We start from the raw sequence: 24646 nt of genomic DNA, 5'->3' as shown, positions 1-24646 counted from the left end.
CCAGTTTCTGGCAATATCCAAAGCAGAATATCAAACATATCAAGCTATAGAGACCCCCCAACCATCACAGTATTTGTGCATTACTAAAGAAATGTTTTCACTGAGAAAGGAGTCCTCCCAAACCAAGGAGTTTAGGGGTCTTGTATCATGGTTTTGGCAGCATCTGCAGTCAGACAAGTGGGTATATTCAATACCTCTGGAATGCTATTAAATGCCAAGGAAATCATATAATACTATCCAAGATGTTCTCGGTAGTTTTCCTATCCTAGTTCTCCTTTACATTGAGCTGAGTTGCAGGAATGGAATCCCTAATGTGTCTCCCATATTAAAAGAAAGACAGAAGGGAAGATAAGAGGAGCCTTTCAAAGGAGGGGAACATAGTATTGCCATTTGAAACAGTCAATGTGGAACAATTATAATGACAATTCTGAATATTTTTGAACACTTGATAAAACAGAATATGTATTATTGGCCTACCTTTCAAATGGAACTCAGCTCCCTGCAGGGAAACACTTCTGTAGTGTAGTGCTCAACCTCTTAAAAAGAGATTATTTCTTCCCACTGATAATAAAAGAACCCTCAGACAGCCAACTCAGAGTAGGTCACTGTGGACCTCTAAAATCTGGAACACTGAAGCTCACCCTGCCATTATAACTTCAAAATACATCAGTTATCAGTAAAACTCATAATGTGAGTGGCTGATACTATTCTCCTTCACCATCCATCTTTATTCCATCCTATCCAAAGGCAGTTAGACCACTTACATATAAATATATAGAATCACTCTTCCCTTTTGGTCTTTACTTTGCAAAATTGTGCTTCCTTTCATACAAAAATAAGAAAAAATCTGAAAAAGACAAATCATCTAGTTTGAGATGCTATATACAATCATTCTCATGCCCTCCTTTCACTTATGCATTTCCTTTCCTCTTCTGCTTTTCATGGACATTTTTCTGCAAAGTTTTAATCATATCACTTTTCTTTGTTTTCTGTGCTTTTCTCCTTTTCACCTTGGGTTTTTTTTGGCCATATTTTCTTCTGCTCTTTAGTGGGCTGATTTTGAATTCAATTTTCTCCAGCCACAGCCTTTACCTTTTTGCCCTGCTTTTGTCTTTGAGTCCTTCCTCTGCCCTTCCTTCTGTGATCTCCCAGTACCCTTCATCAAGACTGTGGGAATATTCCCCCCCACCCCCCAACTCTCTCCCAATCTTATTTCTGCCTTTTGCTGGTACATAGGAAAAGAAAGCTTGGAATGCCTCATTATCCCAAATCTATGATGGCATCTAAACTATTTCATTACCAGCCCAACTGGTCTCAGTGATCTGCATACCTCTGCACCATTTTTGTGTTTATACTAAGCATATTCAATATAGATTGGAAGAATGGTTTTGGTTGAAAGGGACTTTAAAGATGACCTAGTCCAGCCCCCCTGCTATGGGCAGGGACGCTTTCCACTAGCCCAGCTTGCTCAAATAGAAAATATTTATTTATGTGGATGGAGACACTGAATCAGAGAGAAGGTAATATTCATTAAGTCAAAGAGCTACTGAATAGCCAGTGTACTGCAGGAGATTAATGCTTGGTCTAAGATATTAAGACCCCTCACTTTAGCTAAATGACTGAAATTTATTGAATGAGTATGAGGAGAAAAGAAGTACATGTGTTGAGGGTAAAGATTAAGCCCACTCAGATCCTTTGAGGGACTTGCTAAAGATCAGCTAATGCTTTCTGCCAGGAATAGGCTTCCTTTGATGCATGTAAACTTGAAATGTAAGACATGCACAGATAAAAGAATTCCTCAGAAGGTGTGCATCACGAAAGCATTTAGAGCCACTCTGCAAGATAAAGGCAGACAGAGACCTCTCTGATTTAATCTAGGTGTAAGAAGAGGAAGTCTGGTTTTCATTTCTTCACTTCTGTTTGTAAAAGACATTTCTCTATAGTCCATTTGGTCTTAAGTAACACGTTTTATTTTCACATTATCCAAGAGCATTCTTCTCCCAAGTATGTAGCCTGAGGCACTGAGATATCTTTAGTGCTATAGGAAAGAAACAAGTATCTTAAAATCATATTGTAAGCAGGAAGGCTCTTCGACATGTAAAAAGACAGCAACAGAGCACAGATAAAACATAAGAGTCCTATATGAACTTTGTAATACTGTCCTTACAGACTTCTTGCATCACTCTAACATCATGCATCTCAATCCTATTTGAAGACTCTTTCCAACCTCTCATGACTTTCTAGCAAAGCCTGGAAGAGCCACTGAAATTTTCATGTCACTCTTTCCACTGTACACAGATGATTTTTCTTGATTACTGAGAACGTGACCCTTTTCTTGCACAAGCTAAATCCTCTATAAAGAGCAGTGAAGCCCCTCCACAATGACAGTCAGCTACATCTAGAACTACAGAAGAGTATGAGGAGTGCCCAGCTCTGTGCTTGATTCACACTCACCTCTATCAACCCAGTCTGAGCAGAAATTCAGCTAGGAAATCAGTCAAGATTGAGATGTGTCTACATGGAAGTATATCCAGAAAATGCCAGCCTTACACTTCAGAAGAGAATTTAAGAAACAGTTGCTGGATAACTGAATAAGTGGCTTGTAGATAAGTGTCAGCACAGACATCTCGAGGACCACAGCTTCCTGGCCATAAAGAATCTTCTGAGAAGTCAACAAAAAGAGACCAGGGAAGACTGTTACACCTTCTTTGGCCTCTAGGGAAAACATTTTGATGCTCCATACCTTCAGTAATTCAGAATCCAAGTGAGATCAAACTTTATCTTCAGTGTTGATGGCAGCATGTTTAGGATGACAGAATCATTGGTATCTCAAGAATACATGTTTTCTGTTAGATTAAAAGCAGTTGTTTCTTCTTAAGAGGGAAAACAGGCTTGATAGTTATTAAACTTGCAGTAAGAAAAACAGAAAAGGACACAGCACCAAGACAGGAAAATAATTTCTTCAGGTATAATGAGCATTAAATTAGAAGTTTAACGATCCAGTGTAATAATTCTCTGAATTCAAGAAAAGCACGTAGCATCCAGCTGGCCAAGAGCAATTTTGACTACATGCCACCACAAATGTAGACTCTCATTTAATGTCTGTGAAATCAAACCAAGACACGAAAATGACTTTCACATCAGTCAAGCACAAAACACTTATTTGGTTTTAAGTCCTTGACTTGATCTTCCACAGGTTGCAGTTGACAATCATATGTCTTTCCAGTCAAAATGTGACCTTATTCTCTGCTAAATCTGGTCCTGAGTCAATGACCACTGAGAGGCTGAAAGTTCATCCAATTTCTGAATTTCTGCTATAAATGAACTGTAACTGAGATTTAATAATTGGAAGAAAAAGACCTTTTACCTCATCAGAGAAGGAAAATGCACTTGCCCTACCAAAACTGCCATTTGATTAAATCAATAAGATTACTGCAGAAGAAACTTCAAGATTGGTGAATATACGGAGACCACCAAATCACAGATTAAATCTGCATTTTTTTGCTTTTTGTGTGTGCCTTTTTAACAGATTCCAAATCTCTGAAAATAAAAAGTGGATGTAAATTTCCCATGGCATGTGTTCTGTCTGTTCATACTGAGAACACAAAGTAATTTTAAAGGATACCTTTTTTGTTGCTCGTAATGCATTGCCACACGAGAGGACTGCTGCCCCCTCAAGAGTCTGATGTCCCTATTAATCTTCTCAGACTATAACTTTCAATTTGTCTTCTTCGCTTTCAGAGAGCTGAAAAAGAAAAGAAAGGAATATCAACTCTTCATAATAGCCTTCACAAAGCTATCTTTCTTACACTGTATTACAGCCTTTCCTTCATTTAATAAATTTGTGACAATTGGCAGACACAAACAACTTTGTGCTTCAGTGTAATTACAAAAAAACCCCACACAACAGTAACACTGTTTATTACAGAAATATTGTGCAACTTAGTAAAAGGAGATACTTACCATGAGCTTAAGTTTGTAGATGGAGACATGTCTTTGATCCCTGTGACATGGGCCAGGTGGATGAGACTGGCTAATCTTTTGGGCATCCAAGGACATCACATGCAAGAACCGCTGGCAGTGAAGTGGTGGTTCCATGTCTGGTTGCTTTCTTTTTGAAGCTATCTTGAAAATGGAGAGATGTCTTTTGCTTTCTTATCACCATCTTGTAAAAGGCACAGATGCAACTTTTGGCATGATTTCCCTTTCAGAGTATTGTTCCATTAATGTAAGTATGAATTTTGGATCTATTTTCTTTCTCCTCTCCTGTCTTTTAAGCTCACTTAATCTAATTAATTCCCAGAAGCAGACAACAGGAATGAAAGGAAGAGCAATACTGCCTCTTATTTTCCAGGATTTTTCTGTTCTGCTTTTCTGTGTTCATTCTCTATGTTTCTCCACGAAACTAGTTTTTCAGCTAAAGACAGGTTGTTTAACAACAGAGACACTTAGATGCCATATTTCCAAATGACATATTGAATGTAAGAACCAACTAACCACAGAGAAAAATGTTTCCCCTCTCATTTGATAGATCTGAGTTTACCAAATACAATGTAATGAGTACAGATGTACAGAGGAAGACAAATCTGAAGAAAAAAAGCAATCAAATAAACACTGTGCATAGAAAGCATCCACAGCTGCACAGATATTATTATTGTTACCAAGCTTCTGCAGAATTACCCACTTGCTACCTACACGGCAAGCAGAGTCTCATAGTTAGAGTTTCACTAAGAAATCCAGTTCAGGGAGGAACTTCTTTTAATGAATACACTCACCACCCCTGCCTCCCACCTGGACAGCACAGCAGAGACACAGGCACCTATGCCAAATTAATTTATTTTCAGTTATAATGTTGACCTTTCCTGTGAACTACGACCAGAAAGGCCTATGTATTCAGGCAATTCAGAGCTAAACTCATAAACTCCAGTTGTAGCAGAGCTGCAAGTACAAGAGGACAAATAGGTCAAGAACAGATAAGAAGCAGTTGTCCTGGCCAGGAGGTCAGCAAACAGCCTCTGACTCTTGAGAACTGGACTTAAACAAGCACACTGAGCTGGCTATTCCATCTCACAGGTTTAACGCTTCAAGGACAGCAGAATATTTTCCTTGGTTGAAAGCATGTCTGCTGGAACAGAAAGAAATCTAATTCAGAGTAGCTTTCTGAAGAACAAGCTCCAGGGGTTCCCCATGACACAGTTTTCAGGTGTAAAGGGAACAGCAGCAGCAGAGCAGAGACCGACTTTGTACTGTCCCCTCAGTGCACAGTCAGTGCTTCCCAACTGCACTGAAAATAGTTGTGTGCTACTGTAACCGAGTTAAAATTTCATTTTCCAACACTCAAACTAATTATTAACTTCCACGAGAAAGATACAGCTCTTTGGCATATTTGTAAGCCTAAATATATTTGGATCTTATAAAAACACGTCCAAACAGCACTATGCCCACCTTTCTGTGTGTCTTCTGTAGAGCCTGCCTCTGCCAGACTCTCCATCTCTCCTTACATTATACTATAAGCTCCTTTAGCTGTAGCCATGGATAAATTATTTCACTGTCATTTGGGTGATCAGCATACTTTTCAAGCTCAATTTAGGACTTAATGAATTATGACTCAGTGCAAGCCAATGATATTAGAACCATAGAGATTCCTGTGAAAATTTTAGAGGAGTGTGTTCTTCTAGAAAGTCCTTGGGTATCTGATGTGTAGCCAGTAAAACAAAGCAGAGAAATATACTAATTTACACCTACTTCAAAAAACGTGGTACACAAGCATGAGTCAGGCATCGCTGCATTTTGCCTTACTTGTAGAGAGAGTAGAGCAGTCGACAGTATTCAGATAAGTTGGATTAATTAACCTAGAGAGAACAAATGATTGAAAATTCAAATTTCAGAATACAGCCAGAATGGAAACCTGTGCCAGTCAGTCGGTAGCTTGGTCAGTACCCACGCACCAAAAACAAGTGGATACATGTATCTCCATTCCCCTAAACAGAAAACTATCAGCCAGCTACTGCCCAGGCCAGAGATATACCTAAAATGCCTTCATGTTTTCCCATAAGTATCCAGAAAAGAAACTGAAATGTACAAATTGAAAGAGGGGAAATTTAGGTTAGATAATAGGAGGAAGTTTTTTACTGTGAGGGTGGTAAGGCACTGGAACAGGTCAGCCAGGGAGGCTGTAGAATTCAAATTCAATTAGGTTGGCTAAGGCCTTGAGCAACCTCTGGTTTAGTAGAAGTTGTGTCTACCCATGGCAGGGAGTGTTGGAACTAGATGGTCCTTAAGGCCCATTTTAAACCCTTAACATTCTATGATTGTATGGCCAGAGTACCAAGCCTGTCAGAGCCAAAAGAATGTCTGGATGCTGCTCCTGGTCATGTGGCTTTCTTTAGGTAGTCCTGTAAGGAGCAGGGCATTAGACTTGATGACCCTTATGGGTCCCTTCCAATATGATATATTCTAAGATTATTTTTCAGTCAGCAGTCCTTGCCAAACACAAATGTCATTTATAAATAATTTTAGCTATTGTCAATTCATTTAAAAAAAGAAATTAAGTAGAAAAATCACTCACAAAGAATTTCATCCAGTTGAGGTTTCCTGAAAACCCCCTATTTAAGTTTCTGGTCAGCTGAAACCAGACCTACTCCATTCCAGTCAAAACAACCACCTGTCAGTTCTGCTACACTTTAGATGAACAATGTATAAATAATAACCTGAATGCAAACTCCCAAGAGAAAAAGAAATAGAAACTATTCCTCGGTTGTTTATATGAGCACAGATATACTTCTGGAAAAGCAAACAGGAGGTGTACAGGTCCTACAGACATTCTGACCCCAAATCACTCATTATGAAATTGCCACTGCCCTGGTTCACCGTTGACCAGCTGCTGAAAGATTGTTATGCACTGCTAGCCTCTCAGTGATGGATAAATTGCTTATTTCATATGCTTTGCCCACATTTTTCCCGATATATCTGGGCTTGTGCAAGAATTTCAGTTTCAATGAAGGCTTGCAGGCAAGCAAACAGCAATAATTTGAAGCTGTCAGGAACAGAATCAGTTATAAGCATAGGCAGCTGCCTGCAGCATCACACCCAAGAAAACATTTGGGTCCTTGCAGTACTTGCTGGAAATCAAGATGATGCCTGTACAAAATCAATGACTTGCTACTGACTACAGAAAATTAATTAAAAGAAAAAAGGCAAAGCAATTTCAACCAGAAATGTGAAATAATGTGGAGAAATATATAAAGAGGAAATATAAAAATTAAGCCCCCCCCCAAGGAAAACAGTGAAAAGAAATGGTTTGAAGTATTACTAGTGTTTTATGACACCAAGGAATTTAGGATTTATGTTTAGGATTTTTGTTATTACATAATTTACAGGCTTTATAGTGCTGAGGATTCTGCTGAAAGCAACATTCTAGATAAAGATATCTACATATCAGATTTATTTCCTTTTTGCTGTCACATCTACGTCTCCATTTAAAAGTGAAATAGGAAAACAATAAACAAGTCCTATCATGACTCTGGAGTAATATTCCTGATATCCCATTTGGATCCTCCAAACAGTGAAAAAAAGAGAACATTTTTTTGGATGACAGATTCATTTGATAATGTCACTGTTTCCATCTGCCTTTTAGTGCATAAACCAATAAAATCAACTTGAGGGAGACACTCTTCCAGGCAATACCCTCTTGTGTCAAAAAAACACTACTTGGCTGATCTTGCTCTCCCCTACAAGCCCTGCATCCCTTCTTCTTTAGACCATAGTTGCAATAATACTGCTACTGCTGCTATTGAAAATGCCCACTGAAACTTGAAAAGGTTTGAGTGTATACACAGGATTCTTTAGAACTGACAATATTTTTCCCAGATCCTTAATGATATTTTTCTTTAAGAAACTGTGTTGCTGAATCTTTCTACCTTCTAACCCCAATCCTAATCCACTAACTGACTAACTAAAAAAAAAAAAAAAAAAATAAAAAATTTCCACGGCTGCTCAGAGAAGCAAGATTCACCAAGCATATTTTCTGCTTTGCTAGGGGATGAAGACAAATTGGAATTTAAGTGTCTATTGCATTATAATGGGTAAACATCAGTAAAAAACTGCAACAAAATGTAAATCTTAAGAGAACTATTATTTTCACATGCTCTGGATATTGCTCTTTACCAGCAAGGCATCTACCTAAGAACAATTCTCCAGTTTCTATATGGGGCACATCACAGGCTTAATTAGAGAAATTCCAAAGTTCTATTTGCCAAGACCTTTCTTCTGCTAGACACAGAGCCAGAGTGGCAGAGATTGGAAGGGACTTCTGGAGAACTGCAGGGATAACAGATCAAGTTCCTCAGAGCTGAGTCCACTCAGGGTTTTAGTATCCCCAAGGACAGACTCCATTGCCTCTGTTCAGCACAAGGACTGGACACTGACACAGACTGTATAATCAGTGATCTTCACAGCTGACCAGCAAGCAAAGGTTAAAAAAAATCCACTTAAAATACATATAACTTAAATTACAGCATGACTTGCAGTTTAGTACAATCAAATGCTACCTAGTAATGCCCTTGAAATCACTGAAACAGGAGCATACACCCCAGTATAATCAACCTATTGTTTTGATGTGACCTTACAATTCGCAGTTCACATGAACTATATCTATTTCATGGTTTCACTCTAATAAAAATTTAATTAAATAATCCTTTAAAGTATAAATCTTTAGTTTCCTGCTTACTTTTATGAGCTAAGTAGGAATTACAGCCTGCACCCTATAACCATGCTTTAAAGCATCCCAGAGTTGCTAGCTAAAACACAGTTCATTTTAAATATTCCAGCATATTCAGAAAGAACTGGTTGATGGTCTGCATTTCTTTAATACTTTCTCAGAAGACAAGAATTTGCTATTTCCCAAGTGTCACCCTAGTCTCCTGCCACTAGGTTAATATGACTGTTCAGAAAAAACACGATGATGTTTACCATCTTAGGATCAGGCTGATAAAATTCACTGAAAGCCATTTAAAAAGCAACCCGAGCCTTTCAAAACAAACTCTAACTTTTCAACTCAAGCTATTTAAACGTGTGCAAGTTGAAAAGTTTTGTTCCTTGCTTCAGAGGACAGCTACACCACCCTGTGAGCGCCACGAAGCAGCACAAGCTGATGGAGGCTGCAGCAGTTCTGATGCAGAGCGGGTCAGCACCACCAGCATCACTTCTGAACAGCAGCCAGGGATGGGGCTCGTCATCTCCCCTGCACTGCCCATGGTGCTACTCACTGTAAGTAAGGAAAATCGATTTCTTATTGCTTAGCTTCATAGAATAAAAGCTTAAAATGTTCAAACAATATTTAGACACGAGTATTTTCATCTGAGAATTCCCTGGTCTTGTTCTGGGATTTCACTAGGGGAAATTTTGCTTTTGGATGCACCAGATGTGAAATACATTGCAAAATTCTTAGGCAGACAAGGGCATTCTGGAGAAATATAGGCATGCATTTTACTTACCATACACAAAGCAGGGAAGAATCCTCACCACATTATAGTACTGCAAATGCATGAAAGAATCTAAAATGTGCCAGTGAACAGAAGTGTTTGGCCTATTCTCTGTGCTGTGTGTTTACTTTGAAGGAAGGTGAAAAGAGCAATCTCTCTACTAAATTCCTTTTGAGCATCAACTTCATTGCATTCTCCTCACTGAAACATAACTTAGGTTAATGGTGCCACCTGGTGACAACTCTTAGTCGCTGTTCCCGGCCCTTGTCAAGCAGGAAAAAAGAAATTCATATGGTATAAATCATCCAGTCGAGTAACCCCCCAAAAACCGCATTGCCTGCATTAATTACTTGTCCTAAGGAGCACAGTGTATTGTACACAAAGAACAATAAACAATAGGAAATAAAATACTTCTTAACATACTTTCACTTTAGACACTATCACCCACTATGGTTTATTAGCTTGTGAAGAGAATGTACTTAATAGTACACGAAGGAAAAAGAGAGAATTAACACTAATTTGTTGGAATCTGCTGAGGATGTGGGAGCAGGGCACTTTCTCTAGTTCGAAACCTTCTTGTTTGCTGCAATGATGTGCAAAACTCTAGCACCACCTTGTATTTTTACTACCTCCATGACTGCAGTCCCTAAACAAAAAAAAAAATGTGTTTGAGCATGTGCTTTTTGCACCTTACCTGCTAGTAACACCTCACAAGAGAAATTAATTCTAAAACCATAAATTGGTCTGTGCATCTCCCTCTGCATTGCAACACTGCTGACTACAATCACAAAACAATTGATGGGAGGTTGCTTTTGCATGGTGAGACTCTTGCTCTGTTTCCTCAAGGTAAATTGGGATTTATGCTGCAGGTAACAGTACATGGTGGGGAAAAACACCTAGGGCAAGGAGGAGGCAAGCATGGACAGGCCAAGAAGGGATGGAATCCTTGCTCAGGCAGAGACAAGGTCAGGGAATGTAGCACATCGAGGACCTGAAGCCTGTTTGGTATCTGCCAACGTGTATAATCAACCTTATTATATTACCTTCTGTCTTGTGTATAAAATAAATAGGTTACAAACGGATAGCTTAAAAAACTAATATTTAAACTAATAAAGAAATTGGTAGAGGAGAGTAATAGAAATGGAGATGGGAGCTCCTACTTTGCAGGAGATGCCTGGGTATAAAGTGGACGAAGACACACTTTACATCATGTAACACAAACTTAAGAGCCGAAATAACATCTGTACAATAAAATAGCCAGAGTTTGTGTTATAGATCATGTTGATGGTTTCTCTACAGCTTTGCTTGCATGCAAAACACCAGTTCCCAACAATCACTGCACAACCACCACTTTAATTACCTTACAGTAACAACTTACAGGTGAAACCAGTCATTTTAGAAGTCTCACCTCAGCTTTACTCCCACTCAGTTGTCACAATATCCTATTTACAGCTGCAATCCTACACAACGATTCCAGCAGCACAACTGCTGACCAGTCTTTCACATTTATAAAAAAAGAGAACACTTAATTGAAGTGAGTATACACTTTACAGTTTGCTGTGCTCACCCAAAATTTGCTAATTTTTTGCTCAACTCAACACTTTGGAAGGACAGCTGAAATTACTGGACAACTTTCAATATATTAATGTGCTTTTCAATAAAGAACAACTGCATCCCTTAACCCCCCCATGACCTTTAACAGACTAGTATTTCCCTTTTATGGAACCTAATCAGAGACCTCCTTAATTTAACAAAATAGGAATATCTCAACAGAAGGATGGATACTCTTCTCCTAGAAGCCTACTTCACATAATAGTCACACGCTGCTGATGCAAATTATACAAGTATCCATATGCTTCATTTATACGACTATTTAACCAAACTGGCATAATAAATATGTCTAGTTAGATACTTGCAGTAAGTGTGCAGCTGTCTGGAAGGAGGTACAAAATCACCATCAGTGAAATCCAAACTGCAGCTGTCATTAATCAAAGCTTTGCCCTTGAACATTCATCACTGCGATATTGCTGTGACAAAGTGGACTTTTACTGCTGTTTGGGATGGGAAGATTTTACTTCCTTAAAATAATTTGAGTTTTCTAGTGGTGCAGATGTTGTGAAAAAGGCAGTTTTCATGCTTGGTTTCAACAGAGCAAATAAGCAGAGGAAAGAGCCTCAAAATATTATAGAACATTTAAATTATATGTAAAATGCTGAAGCTTTGCACAGCACGTAGAAAATCCCTATTGAAAATATTTGTGTTTAATAGGAATAATTGATGTTTCTTGGGTCAATGAACTGGAGATAATGCAGTCAGGAGAGATTTGATTGTTAGGCCAAATAAAGATGTTTATGATATTGAAGTGGTGATGTAGAAGAAGCTTTGGTCAAGATGAGGTTCCATGTGTAAAGCCATGCTGCTGCTGCCAGGCCCTATATCCTTTGTTCAGAAAAGAGCAGCAGCTGTTAAAATTTTCATTCACTGAACTGACAAGGATGGAGGGGTTTGCACAAGTTCAGGGGATTAAGCTAGAGCAATCCAGAGAGTTTTCTCATGGTGAATATGGCCAATATTCATACCACAGAATCCACTTGGGTTGGAAAGGGTTTTGAGAAGCCATCTAAGCCAACCTCCCTACAACGATCAGGGACATCTTCCACTAGTTTACTCAGAGTCCCATCCAACCTGGCCTCGAATGTTTTCAGGGATGAGGCAGCTGCCACCTCTCTGTGCCAGTATCTCATCACCCTCATTGTAAAAAAAATTCCTTTTATCTCGTCTAAATCTACCCCCTTTTACCTTAAAACTTCCTCCTTGACATATTGCCACAGGTCTTACTAAAAAGTCTGTCCACATCCCTTCTTCAAGTATTAAAAAGTCACAATAAGGTCTTCCTGGAGTCTTCTCTTCTCCAGGCCAAACAGCTCCAACTCCCTCAGTCTTCCTTAACTAGAGAGGTATTGCATCCTTGGGATCATTTTCATGACTCTCCTCTGGATCTGCTGTAACAGGTTCACATCTTTCCTGTGCTGAAGATCCCAGAGAGGGATGCAGCACTCCAGGTGGGGTCTCACCAGAGCAGAACAGAGCAGGAGAAACACCTCTCATGCCCGTTGATCATGTTGCTTTTGATGTATCCCAGGACATAGCTGGCTTTCTGACCTATGTCAAGGCTTCACTCTAGACTGTGAATCATCATTCCTTTAGAAAGATAATTAAAAACCTTCCAAAAGCTTCCATTTTCATGAACTCTATGAGGCTTATTTTTTACACCTTAACTAGCAGCTAACCAGGATTCTTCACAGACAATATATTTGTCCACAGAGGCTATATAGGCCACTGGATCTGCCGGGATGCAGTAAAGTCAAATTTAGCCAAAAGAACAAGGTGGTGACTCCTATCAGGCATATTATTTAGGCTAGACAAAAGATGATACACTTCTATGAGATCAACAGGGACAATGTGCAACATGTGAAGGCATATTCTGACAGTGCTTGTGAGATGCTACCCAATACCCATAGTACACAAGCCATGCCATGTCAACTACACACACTTGGAATCACCTTCTAAGGCTGAACTTGGATTCATACTTTAAAATTCTCTTAACCTCCAGAACAGAGCATCCATGTACACTGATTTACGGGGATGATCCCTGGGCTATGAATGCATAGGAAGAATGATGGTTAAATGGGCCAAGACCTTGTCAGAAACCATTCTATCTATTTTACATGTAGATGATTGAGTCCCCCATGTGGAAATATGCGAGTTCCCAGGTTAGTTCACTAATAAAGAATCCTCCAACTAGATTTCAGCTGTCAGTATATTCTTTGAGAGTGGTTTGTTGGATAGTGAGAATGTTCGTATAGGCAGTTCATAAACTTACTGGAAATCCATACTCCTGCTTGCCTTGCAGTAACTTTGTCACATAACCATACTTGAAGCAAACTACTAAGAATTTTGCTGACCACAGCTTCTTCTGCATTTGTGAGCCATCTGTTCAGCCCCAGCACTTGGGTATATTGCTTCCACATGAGATCTGCACACTTTACTGGGTGCTGCTTTATGACAGCATTATCCAGTTCAGATAGAGTAGAGAATCAGCTGTGCAGTCACACCCAAGAGATTTGGAATTCACTCCTGGTGCCATTGAGAGCCTTAAAAATATAACTTGTACACAGAAAATTCTTTAGGTCTTTTCACTGCACTACTGAAATTGTACTTCCAAGCAAAAAAACGTGTTAACTGGGAATTATTGTAAATTTATTGAATAGTGAAGGACTCCGCAAAATTTTCTTCTTTGCCAAACACCTGTCAAATATCTTTTCTTTTGGGAAAAAGCATTTCAGTTTATGGCAAAGTTTTAGTTTACAGCAATAAATGATGAGCAGTGGGTTTGAGATATGCGTCTACCATACCTCTTGTGTCCAGTGACTTCCAGGGAAATCAATGAAAAGGAATTGTAATATTCTCTGAGGCTCTTTTGCAGCAAAAAGATGATGTCTGGCAGAACTATGTCAAACAATAACATTTTCCTGTTTTCATTACTATTTTTATACTACCTTTTTTTCAAACACATGATGAGGACTGGCATTAAAGAAAGACACTGGAGGAAGTTGACAAATCGAATGAATCACAATACTACAAAAATGCTTTTGAGTTTTGTGAAGAGATTTCTATTCAAGAACATCTATATCTCCAAACCTTTGGCAGAGCTTAGCATGTATTTCCCTTATACAGTAAAACAAGTCCTGTTTCAAGGAAGATTCTTCCAGAAACTTTCACATCTGATTTTTTTGAGTGCAAATCTTGCAGAATATGAATCTGGACTGAGTTCTTGTATTTATCTTTAAAAGCGGTGCTGGATGAGAGCACTTTGCCAGCACAGGTTCTCACAAATCCAGTGTAATATATAATACAATTCTTATTAGAAGGTATGTGTCTATTCAGGATTTATGAGTTTATCCCATTAAGAACTGTGTATACATGTCCTAGCTATCCTTTGTGTTCCTCTCTAATCCTTTACTTATCACCCATACTGTTTAGCAAAAGTTAGATGTGCCAGCCCTTTTCTTTACCCAGACATCCTCCAGTACCCTAGGACTGTTTTGCTTTAATGCCAACTCCTTATTTAAATGCAAAATGCACCTGGCATAACATTATTACAGCATTATTGCTGTACTGTCCCTCACAACCTCATCACATTTCTCCAGAGATCCATCTCCTCAGCAACTGACAATCAATACTCAAAGTTACAAGCACAAACACAAATTTGGTGTTTACAAACCAGCATTACAGTTCATTTCTTTCACTAAAGAAAAGCCTAAAAGACAACTTGCAAAGAAACAGGGTACAAAGAAAGCACAGCCTTATTACAGGGACCTTCACCATATATCCTAATGCTACACCAAGTTCTGTAGGCAAATGCTGAGGGAAACCCCTTGGCACTCTGGTACTTCAACAGACCATTAACATCCCGGGCTGAGGAGCAATACATAAAAAAGAGGCAAGTCCCCCAAAAAGGCACCAATCCCACCCTTTCATCTTAACTGTAGCAACTAAAGCTGAAAATGTAGTGAAGTGAAGAAGATAGCTAATTCATAATCTCTTGTATAAATTTACTAACTTGTTGATTTTCTCCTTCTACCAAAATCTTAAAAGGAAGAAATCATCTTGACAGCAAAGGTCATGAATGACATAAGAGATAACACAAAGGCACTCCAATGGGAAACTAGGGCTTGGTAGTAATTCCCAAGCCACAAAGACCTACATGATAAACAATACATTTTGCAAAGCTGAACAAAGACTGCTTGTCCCTTACCTTCCCCAAGAGTCCTGGCAGTTACTTTATCTCATTAAAGTACTGGATGTACTTATCCAATATTTACAGTCCTGTTTTTAGCAACTGTTATAGTCCCAGGCAAGCAGTTAATGAAAGATGTATATATTCTGTGTGGAGTGTCAACTGGGATTCTTAGGCTGTCACCCATACACCTCGTTTAATCACCAACAAAGCCTTTGAGCAATCTTGGCCCTCCCTCTGACATGCAACATCTGCATTACACACAGGACAGATTTTCTTGGCTTGGTGCTTTGTATGTCTCCAACTCTGATTTCTTAGGTAAATGATACTGAAACGGATGCTAAAAATCCATTGCATAACTAGGTATAATATCCAAACTAAAAAAGGTGCCTTCTCCTGCAAGACTGTCTGTTCTGAAAAATAAAGTTCTTTCAGAAACAAAGCCAGTTCGATCCAGAAACTCAACTTTTAGACAGCATGTTTTTTAACCAGTAATTGTTTTCACTATTCTTGTATGTTTGCTCTTTTTGTTGTTCTGGTTTAGCTGAATTCTTAGTACACAATTCAGCCAATCTAACCAGCTCAAACAGGATCATCCTGCTTTCAAAGGCACCATCTCTTTCTATTGCCTGAAGAGATATACCCTTACATTTAGGGATATAACCATAATTGTAAAAGCCAAGCCATCTGTGGTGCAAATTATTTGGATTGAATCTCACTCTCAGTTTCTTTGGGCCTGTGGGTAATGCACAAGTGTTGATTACAGTTATCTAAGCTTTTATGTGCTCCTAACTCAGGTCCCAGACTCCTAGATTGGTTTGCGTTGGAAAGGACCTTAAAGATCATCTAATCCAACTCTGCTGCCATGGGCAGAGACATCTTTCGTTAGACCAAGTTGTCCAAAGCCCCATTCAGCCTAACCATGAATACTCCCAGGGATGAGACATCCAAAACTGCTCTGGGCAACCTGTTACAGTGCTTCATCATCCTCACAGTAAAGAATTTGTTTCTTATATATAATCTAACCTTGAATAATTTGTGCAGTTTGGATCACCACAATATAAGAAAGATTTTAGAGAGAATCCAAAGGAGGGCAACAAAGATGTTGAAGTGCCTTGAGAGGAAGTCATATGAGGAGTGGCTGAAGGCACTTGGTGTGTTCAGCCTGGAAAAGATTGAGGAGAGACCTCATTGCAGTCTTCAACTTCCTCCTGAGGGTGAAGAGGAGGGGCAGGCACTGATCTCTGCTCTCTGGTGACCAAAGTGAATGGCCTATTGTTGTGTCAGGGAAGGTTTAGGTTGGATATTAGGAAAAGCTTCTTCACCCAGAGGGTATTTGGGCATTGAACAGGCTCCTCAGGGAAGTGGTCACAGCACCAGCCTGACAGAATTCAAGAAGCATTTGGACAATGCTGTCAAGCACATGGTATGACTCTTGGGGATATCCTGTGAAGGGTTAAGAGTTGGACTTGATGATCCTGATGGGTCCATTCCAACTCAGTGTATTCTGTGATTCTGTGGTTCAACATGCCCTCTTTCAGTTAAAAGCCATTTCCCTTTGTCCTATTACTCCATGTCCTTATATAAAGCTCCTCTCCAGAGAGGCATTAAAGACTGGGAACAAATAAAATCAGTGGACTCTCACAGAGGGTCAGAATAATGGCAAGTTTAGTCAAACATCAATAAAATATCTGAGTTTGATTTTGTATTCTCATTAAAATATTGATCCTTATTGCATCAGTTCATGAAGCCGGTTTGTTCCATAATAATCACTCAGATTTCCTACTATGAACAAGTACCTCCCAAAGCAAGGCTGCCAGTGAAAGTCCCATAGATGGCAGTTGCATCATCTAACAGACATTCATTTGTCGAAACTATAAGACAAATAATTTCCAGCAATTAATAGATTTGTAAAAGAATTTATCATGAACAATGCAACGTACAGAGACATGTAAGTATTAATAGTTTTACCATCAGTAATAGCTCCTATTTGCAAATGTTCTGATTTCTAATTATTGCCTGCCATTTTGTGGCCCACTTTTGCTCTAGGTAGATATCCTATCTCATCTTCCACAGCAAAGATAACAAAACTGAATAAAAATAAATTCTCTCCAAGAGAATGAAATCAGACAATGCTTTCCATTATAACTTGAGCCTGACAGCCTAAAGTCAGGATGATCTCATGATATGATGTAAGCTTTGGGTTCCTTAGTTAAGCTCTGTGTCCAGTCACAAATGTCCTGTGAGGTCTTGGGTCTATCACTAAAGCTTTTGTTCAGACCAGCTGGGTTTTGCAATCCATAAAAAAGTCCCAGCAGAGCAATGGCCAGCTGGGCACCATACACAAGGATGGGACTCCTCAGGAGGCTTTTGTGTTATTCAGACACACACACTGTCACCAGACACTCTTAGGTGTCAAATGGAGACTGTACACACAGATACCTAAAACTGCTTTGTGATGGAATGGGGAATATTAGTTACCTCCCTATTCCAGAGGAGAATTTTTAAAATGTAGTCTTCAAAACAGAGAGACCTTCCTCTGAAGATCATCTAAATCTATGAGATTCATTGTCCTTGCTGTAAACTCTTGTAGCTACTCACAAAATATAATGTTGACCTCACATAATGCATTTAAGAATGCTTTATGCACCCTGTGTAATGAGCAAAAATTAATAGTCTAAAAAGCTTTCTAATTTCACATCTAATGAGACTATACAGAAAAGCAGCTGGAACTCCTTCTTATAAACACCTTGCTATAATTACAAGAAAAGCACAAGAATTAGGCTTTCTAATCATAATAAATTACCAAGCAGAATATGTAATAAAATCTAGCAAATCTTTCTGTATTGCACTGTGTTAATACAACCTTTTTCTATCACCATTGCAAAATGCCAGGCAGATAATTAAGTGAAGAGCTTTTTTTCTCAGGTTAAGTAGAGCACCTACATTTCTGCAATTATTATACTCTTGGAAAGAGTGTCCTGATTCTGTTCCCATTTAAAGAAAAGAAATCAAGTCAGCATTATAGCAAGTTTTGTGTGCTCTCAAGTGCATTTAGCAAATTGTCAAAATGGCCAGGTAAGAGCTTGAAATAAACAAACTATGCTTTGCACAACCATAGTGTTTCTTATTCAAGGACTTCAGTGCATTTTAAAAATATTAATTAACTCCCATACTGCTGCTCTGAAATAGGCAAGGGATAATTTAAGTATCACTTTGTTTGCTACTGAAATGCATCCCCTTTTTTACTCCTGGACAGGATGCAGCAGCTGTTTAACAACATATATGCATATTAAACAAGAGGTTTAGAGAAGTAAGGAACACTTAATCCAAAAGGCAGACCAGAGGGATTTACACAGGTAGATAGCAATTACTTAAAGTAGTGGCCTCCAAACCCTACAGGTAATCTTATTCTTCCATCACCTCCACTTTACATTTAAATTTGCTGTTAATAATACTGGAGAACTTTGCAGGCAGCAGGTCAGCTCTGAACTGCAGTGAGGGGAACTCTAGCACAAAATCAGGGCCAGAATTGCTAGAATCTTCTTTTTATTCTGACAAAGTGAGAGAGGTAACATAAGTGATCACAGCACGGTAATATTTTGCCTTTATGCTGCTGAAAGAGGCTATGAGTAGCTGTTTAAAGTTCAGAGGATTCAATAATTAAGCCCTCAAACAGCTATTCCACCACCCAAACACTGTCTAGCTGATGAGCCCTTATTTTCAACATATCCCACCCAGTACAGGGTACCACACTCAGCAGCAATGGTCACCAGCTGGCACAGGGTTTCTGCCCCATTTCTCTTGGTGGCTGCATCAGTGGGTTATCTGCTGCTAGTACAAGGAATTCACCACATGGAAGACATAATTTGGAAAAAAACTGTGTTTTGTACAATGTCATCTAAGCCTCACGTCCTGCATTATGGGGAAACCTCTTTACAGTCTCCCATTGCAAAATCTACTTAATATCCAGCTGTCTCAGCACGAAGAGCCAAATTCTTTCTTGGGCAGATGAAAACTATTAGAGAAAATTCTGATTCATAACAGGACAAAATCCACCAAGCAGCCATTCAAAAAGGGCAACAAGGATACTGCTGTCTGTGTAAAAGAAATGAAACAGAAAGAGCAGACAGCTTTCTTTTGCCATGAAATACCACCAGTCATTTCTTGTTGCAACAAAAGAAGGCGTTTTAAAAAGCAGCATTAGTTTGGTACCTAACTCTACAAATTTCTTTACTATTGAAATAGTCTCTGTTGGAATAGGTGAAGGCACTTTACCAAGGAAATATCCAGAATTATCCCTGTAAATACATCATTTTAAACACACTTTGCCTTCAAACAATTTTTACAGGCTAGCCCGCTCTGAGAGGCCCTCCAAACTACTTGCTCTGTTTTACACCCAATCTACATTAGCGCTTCCAGTTTCAGTGCTAGGATTATACTATCAGCTTAACTTGTATTTACTTATCCACCAAAACCAATTCTGGCAGGGCAGCCAAACATTCATCTTAATTGAAAACGTCACGTCTTTGTTTTTGCATCAAATTAATAGATGAGGTCACCAGATGGCTCTTTTAGGATCATTGAGCTGGGCTTCTTGGATTTCATGTTCCTTGTGTGCTTTACCACAAAGCTAAAATTCCTTAACATTGCCAGCACATTACATCAATCAGTGCTGGCATCCTCACATGACCAAAGTACCTCCAACAAAAATCCGAGTTTCACAAACAGAATCCTTTCCTGAATCCAGCCTCTCATGTCAAAAGACTTGACAGCAGACCTGTGGCCACATGTTACGAGTGATGCACCATGGAGCAGCGCTAGAGGGACTTTTCATCTGACATGCATTAATGAGTACTTATCCTAAATAGAATTTATTTCTTAGAAAGGTCAAACGTCTTTTATTGAACAGTTAATTTTACAATCAAGTATTCAATCTGCCAGATGGGCTCCATGGTAATATTAATCAACATTTTATATAGTTGAAACTTGAGCTATCAGATTCTTACCATCTTTCTCCTCTTTAATGTTGAAGAATGGGAAAAGACCTTCATATGGCTAATTTGAGACACTGAACCAGGTAGTACATTGCTGGCCCCAACCAAAACCCTCTGCAGGGCCACTATTCGTTCATCTCTGCAGAGGGCTTCCCAAAAGTGAAAGCAAATCTCAGGTTTCCCGAGCTCCTTTAAGGCACTCCACCTGCCATTGAAAAGGTTTCTATTTCGTTTAGATAAACTGCACAAAACTGTAGCCTGAGCACCATCTAGGCATTTGGATACAGTTTGGTGGTGGTGCATTTACACCATCCAACATCTTGGAGGCTGATCCATAGTAGAGCATGCATGTACACTACACTGCAGTATGGATCTGAAATGGGCTTGGCCATGCCTACATGGACAAATCCTCCATGCCAGCTTCCTGGATATATTTATCTTTACCTAAACCTAAGCAGATCTTTGGGCAGTTAATGATTTGACAAAAACAGATGTTACTGAGAGATGTTATGCTCCCACTTGCTTTGGAATTATGGCTGATTAAAACTTATTGAGAAATTCCAAATGGCTGGAAGAGCACTAAAACATCCTGAATTGGAGTTCAAAACACTGGAAACTCACAGGTACATAGGATAAACTTCATGCAGTAAAAGATAAACTAAACCAACATGCCTTGACACATAGCAATGTTTTCTTTGATCTCCCAAAAACCATAATGGAAATCATTACAGACTTCTGATGAGCAATCCAGAACATTTTGAAACAGAAAACACCATGCTTACTGTGAACAAAATAAAATAATACCAACAGATACATACATTTGAAATCAGTGTAACCACAAGATGTCACTCTAAACTTTACTTAGAGGAAGGGTTAGACTACTTTAACTTTTTGAGTTCATAGATACTTGTTTCTGAGTATATTTATAGTCTTCCACATTGCATTTACAAAATTTAAACTGTAAATTAATTGCTACATGTTAGATACAACTAAAAAAATGCAAGAAATGCAGTCTTCCACAACAAAACTTAATTTTAAATCCACAAGAGGCAGGCTGGGTATGAAACAATAACAAGAATAAAAACAGAAAAAACTTTTGGTTTGAGCGGTTAAAGAAGAAAAAGAATGAAGTTACAGTTCAGTTCAACACTGGAGATCAAAAACAACTCAAGAAAATGCAAGATTTGGGAGAAAATAGCCACTAAATATTTCAACCCTGTATCTATCCCTCTGTATCACTGCAATTAGGTTAGATTTCTTCTGCTATCTAATTACTGTCTGCTTGGAAAGATACTCCATTAGTTTTGCAGTAGAAATCATCTAAACCATCTAACTATTGGGACGAAAATCAGATCTAAGAGAAAGGAAGCAGCACTTTTTGGTAGCATCAGCATCTCTAAAAGCTCAAACAGCAAAGGCTCACGTGGAAGTGTCCAACAGTTTTGACCTTGCTTTAAAATATGTGTTATTAATACCATCACACAATGGAAATTGTGAAAAGAAGCTCTATTTACCATGCTTAAATCACTACAGAAAATTAACTCCAAAATACTGATAAGGCTATCAAGGTACTCCCAAAGGTAGAAAGTGTCACACTTTAGGTGTATGGTCACACATCACTTTTCCCTCTGCTCTGACCCTTGATTCAGTATAGAGAGTGGCCCTGCTCTGGGAAAGCTGCCTAAACAACCTTTGTACCATTTGTCTGAGGAGCTGAAAGGCTGAGAGCAATAAGAAGATTTCTTGAGGGTTCTTTAGTTTAAGAGCATTAAATGCCACCCTGGGAATTAGATCCTACCCCTGACTCCTACTGATAGTCTCACTGAGATGAGAAAGTCACATACATAGTATTTTTCAAAAATGATCATCCATCAGATGATCCTCATGTTTTAAGTGCCCCAAATGAGACACTGAGACAGTCTTGCTGGAATGGTGACACTCCCTGTTACAGCTGGAGCTGTGGTCAGACATGAGAAGTGGTGCATGTGGTGATGTATCAAGCCAGAAGCATCTTCAATCAGGCCTTAAAAATAAGATGTTTTCACTTCTATTTCTCAGGCTTCAGTACCATCTCTGTAGCACCTGTCACAAAGTAAATAATGATGGGAAAGCAATGAATTAAATACTGGGTCATGAGCTGAGTCCTGCCCCTCCTGCACACTGAATGAAGCAAGATTTTTGAAGAAAACAAGTCTGAGGTCAAATAAATAAGAAGTATCACACTGTGTGTATGTACGGCAATTCAACTCTGTTCACCAAAACTGGCTTAGTTATAGCACTGCCCTCTGATCACTTACCTAATTCTCTTCTTTTCACGTTATTTGGAAATAGCACAGCCTTTCAGCATAACACAAAATAACATAACGGAATGTAACAACATGTAATGATAATTATTATAAAACTATTTTCTATCTCTAAAGCCTGGGATTTTATGCAATGGTGCCTTAATCAGCTATATCAGCAGAAATTCAAAGCCACGCAACTATGATGACAAAATGAAGACAGGAAAAAACAAATTAAAGACATAAATTCAGTCTTCTTTGCAGAGAGTACATGATTATCTCGGAGACAGATTGGGGTGACAGAACACAAACACGACCACAGAAAATGGACCTCACAACAGAATCAACGTGCACTAGGAATGAACAATGCAGTCTGCAGCATTTCTTGTCAAGACACACTTTAATACTCAACAGTGGTCCCAAGGACAGAATAATACCTGAGCAAACTACAGCAGAAGTATAAGATAAATACAATATCCACGGTTACCTGCCACAATATGTATCTACGAATTCATATAAGTATTCTATAGATGGACATATATACAGTCACGAATATATACAGGTATGTGTATCTAAGATTAACTAGTTTACTTTGATCCATCTTGCTGTTTAGTGCTCAATCCCAGTTGCACTTAAATTGCTCCAATTAGTATTTTTCACTGACTCCCACACCACACTGGAAGCACAGGGTTAAGTAAGAAGAGTACTGAAATTCCAAAAGATCCACAGTGGTGGCACTGGCAATAAACTTGGCTCATTTATAAGAGCTTTGAGAAACATAAGATACAACATTCTTCAAGGCTAAAATGTTTCCGTGATTTCAAAATTACCATGCAATTTCTTAAAAAGTTATATTCACTGAACAAAAATCACATCATAGTCTAGCCTAAAATGACTCTACAGACCAAAACATTAGCAGGGGAAAAAAGCTCTGCTATTTTAGAGCCAAAAATAAACATTGGGATTAGCGATGGAACAGCTTGCTCCAGATTATTTTCTTCCATTTTATTAGTAGATATACAAATCACATTAGCAAGATATAAATCCAGTCTTTCTTTCTTTAACACCAAAAGAAAATCATCTATCTCATTGTTCTTTTATGTTCTATCAGCCTGAAAAAGGAAACTGCATTATTCAAAATAAAACCAAATTATCTAAATGAATCTCTTAATAATTTGTCTCTAGTTCTCATCACAAACCAACAATAAAGGGCTATCCCTATTTAATGCAAAGAGAAAGAAAAGCTTCACATTGGGACAGCAGCCACACAGTAACAGCTGCTGCAACTGCATTTTATTAATTCTAATTATACACAGAATCCATATGGCCAAGATACACTCAAAAAAAAACCCCAAAAAACCTACAGAAACAAAAACTAGCTTTTATTCCTTGCTGGATATTGAAAACCAACAACCTCAACACATATCACATTGCTCATATTAAAAATGGTTTATTTCTAATGTACAGCTTTTGCATTTCAAATCACAGAAGTCTCCAAGGGTTCTGAATTCCTTGTCTGAGATGTAAATGTTATCATTCATGACTTACAAGGCAGCAAAACACAAGCAGAGGGTAGCATTAGGATTACAAGTGATTATGTATTACCCAGGTTGTATCAGTGCTGTAATCTGTTTCTTCTTGTACTCAGACAGGCTGAGAATCCAGATACAGACCTGGGCTGGGATCTTCTATTTATTAGAGTTCATCAGCATCCACTCCCATAAATGCAAGAGGTAGCAGAGCTTTGGTTTTGGGTTGAGGTCTTTCCTGGTAATTCACAAGCTTTTAATATTTAAATTCTTTCAAATGAAAACTCATTTAGGGTAGCCATGCAAGATTCCCACATCTTTGCACACACCTTCACTCAAGGTGGGAAATAGATTTAATATTAAGACGCTGGCTACTCACATCACCAGGCTGGCCAGCAAGAACAGGGAGCACCATGCCCTGGCTCTCTCTGCTCATCTCTATCCAGTAAGACATCACTTTAACATCCAGTAAGTCCCAAAGACTAAAGCAATTCTGACAAATATTTCAGCTCCTCCATAACAGACACAACTAAGCAAAACTGAGTAACATTTCAGA

At 38.7% G+C, this 24646-nt stretch overlaps 1 protein-coding gene across 14 annotated transcripts in view; it reads right to left on the bottom strand.

Moving 5' to 3' along the window:
• The window catches only part of DLG2 (discs large MAGUK scaffold protein 2), a 982239-nt gene that overhangs the window by 934018 nt on the left and 23575 nt on the right, over nt 1-24646 (bottom strand). The window contains exon 1 of one of the 14 annotated variants that reach the window (XM_088159299.1): nt 9495-9561. The exons of the other annotated variants lie outside the window; for them this stretch is intronic. Within the exon in view, the coding sequence (XP_088015425.1) occupies nt 9495-9546 (52 nt within the window). The 5' untranslated portion in view covers nt 9547-9561. Of the gene's footprint in view, nt 1-9494; nt 9562-24646 lie in introns of those variants that run through there. 14 annotated transcript variants of the gene reach the window in all.

This window comes from Sturnus vulgaris, chromosome 2, assembly GCF_052056855.1.
Source record: "Sturnus vulgaris isolate bStuVul1 chromosome 2, bStuVul1.hap1, whole genome shotgun sequence".
Taxonomy (NCBI): Eukaryota; Metazoa; Chordata; class Aves; order Passeriformes; family Sturnidae; genus Sturnus; species Sturnus vulgaris.
Note: the sequence above shows the minus strand (reverse complement) of the source record. Positions and strands in the feature narration are given on the sequence as shown.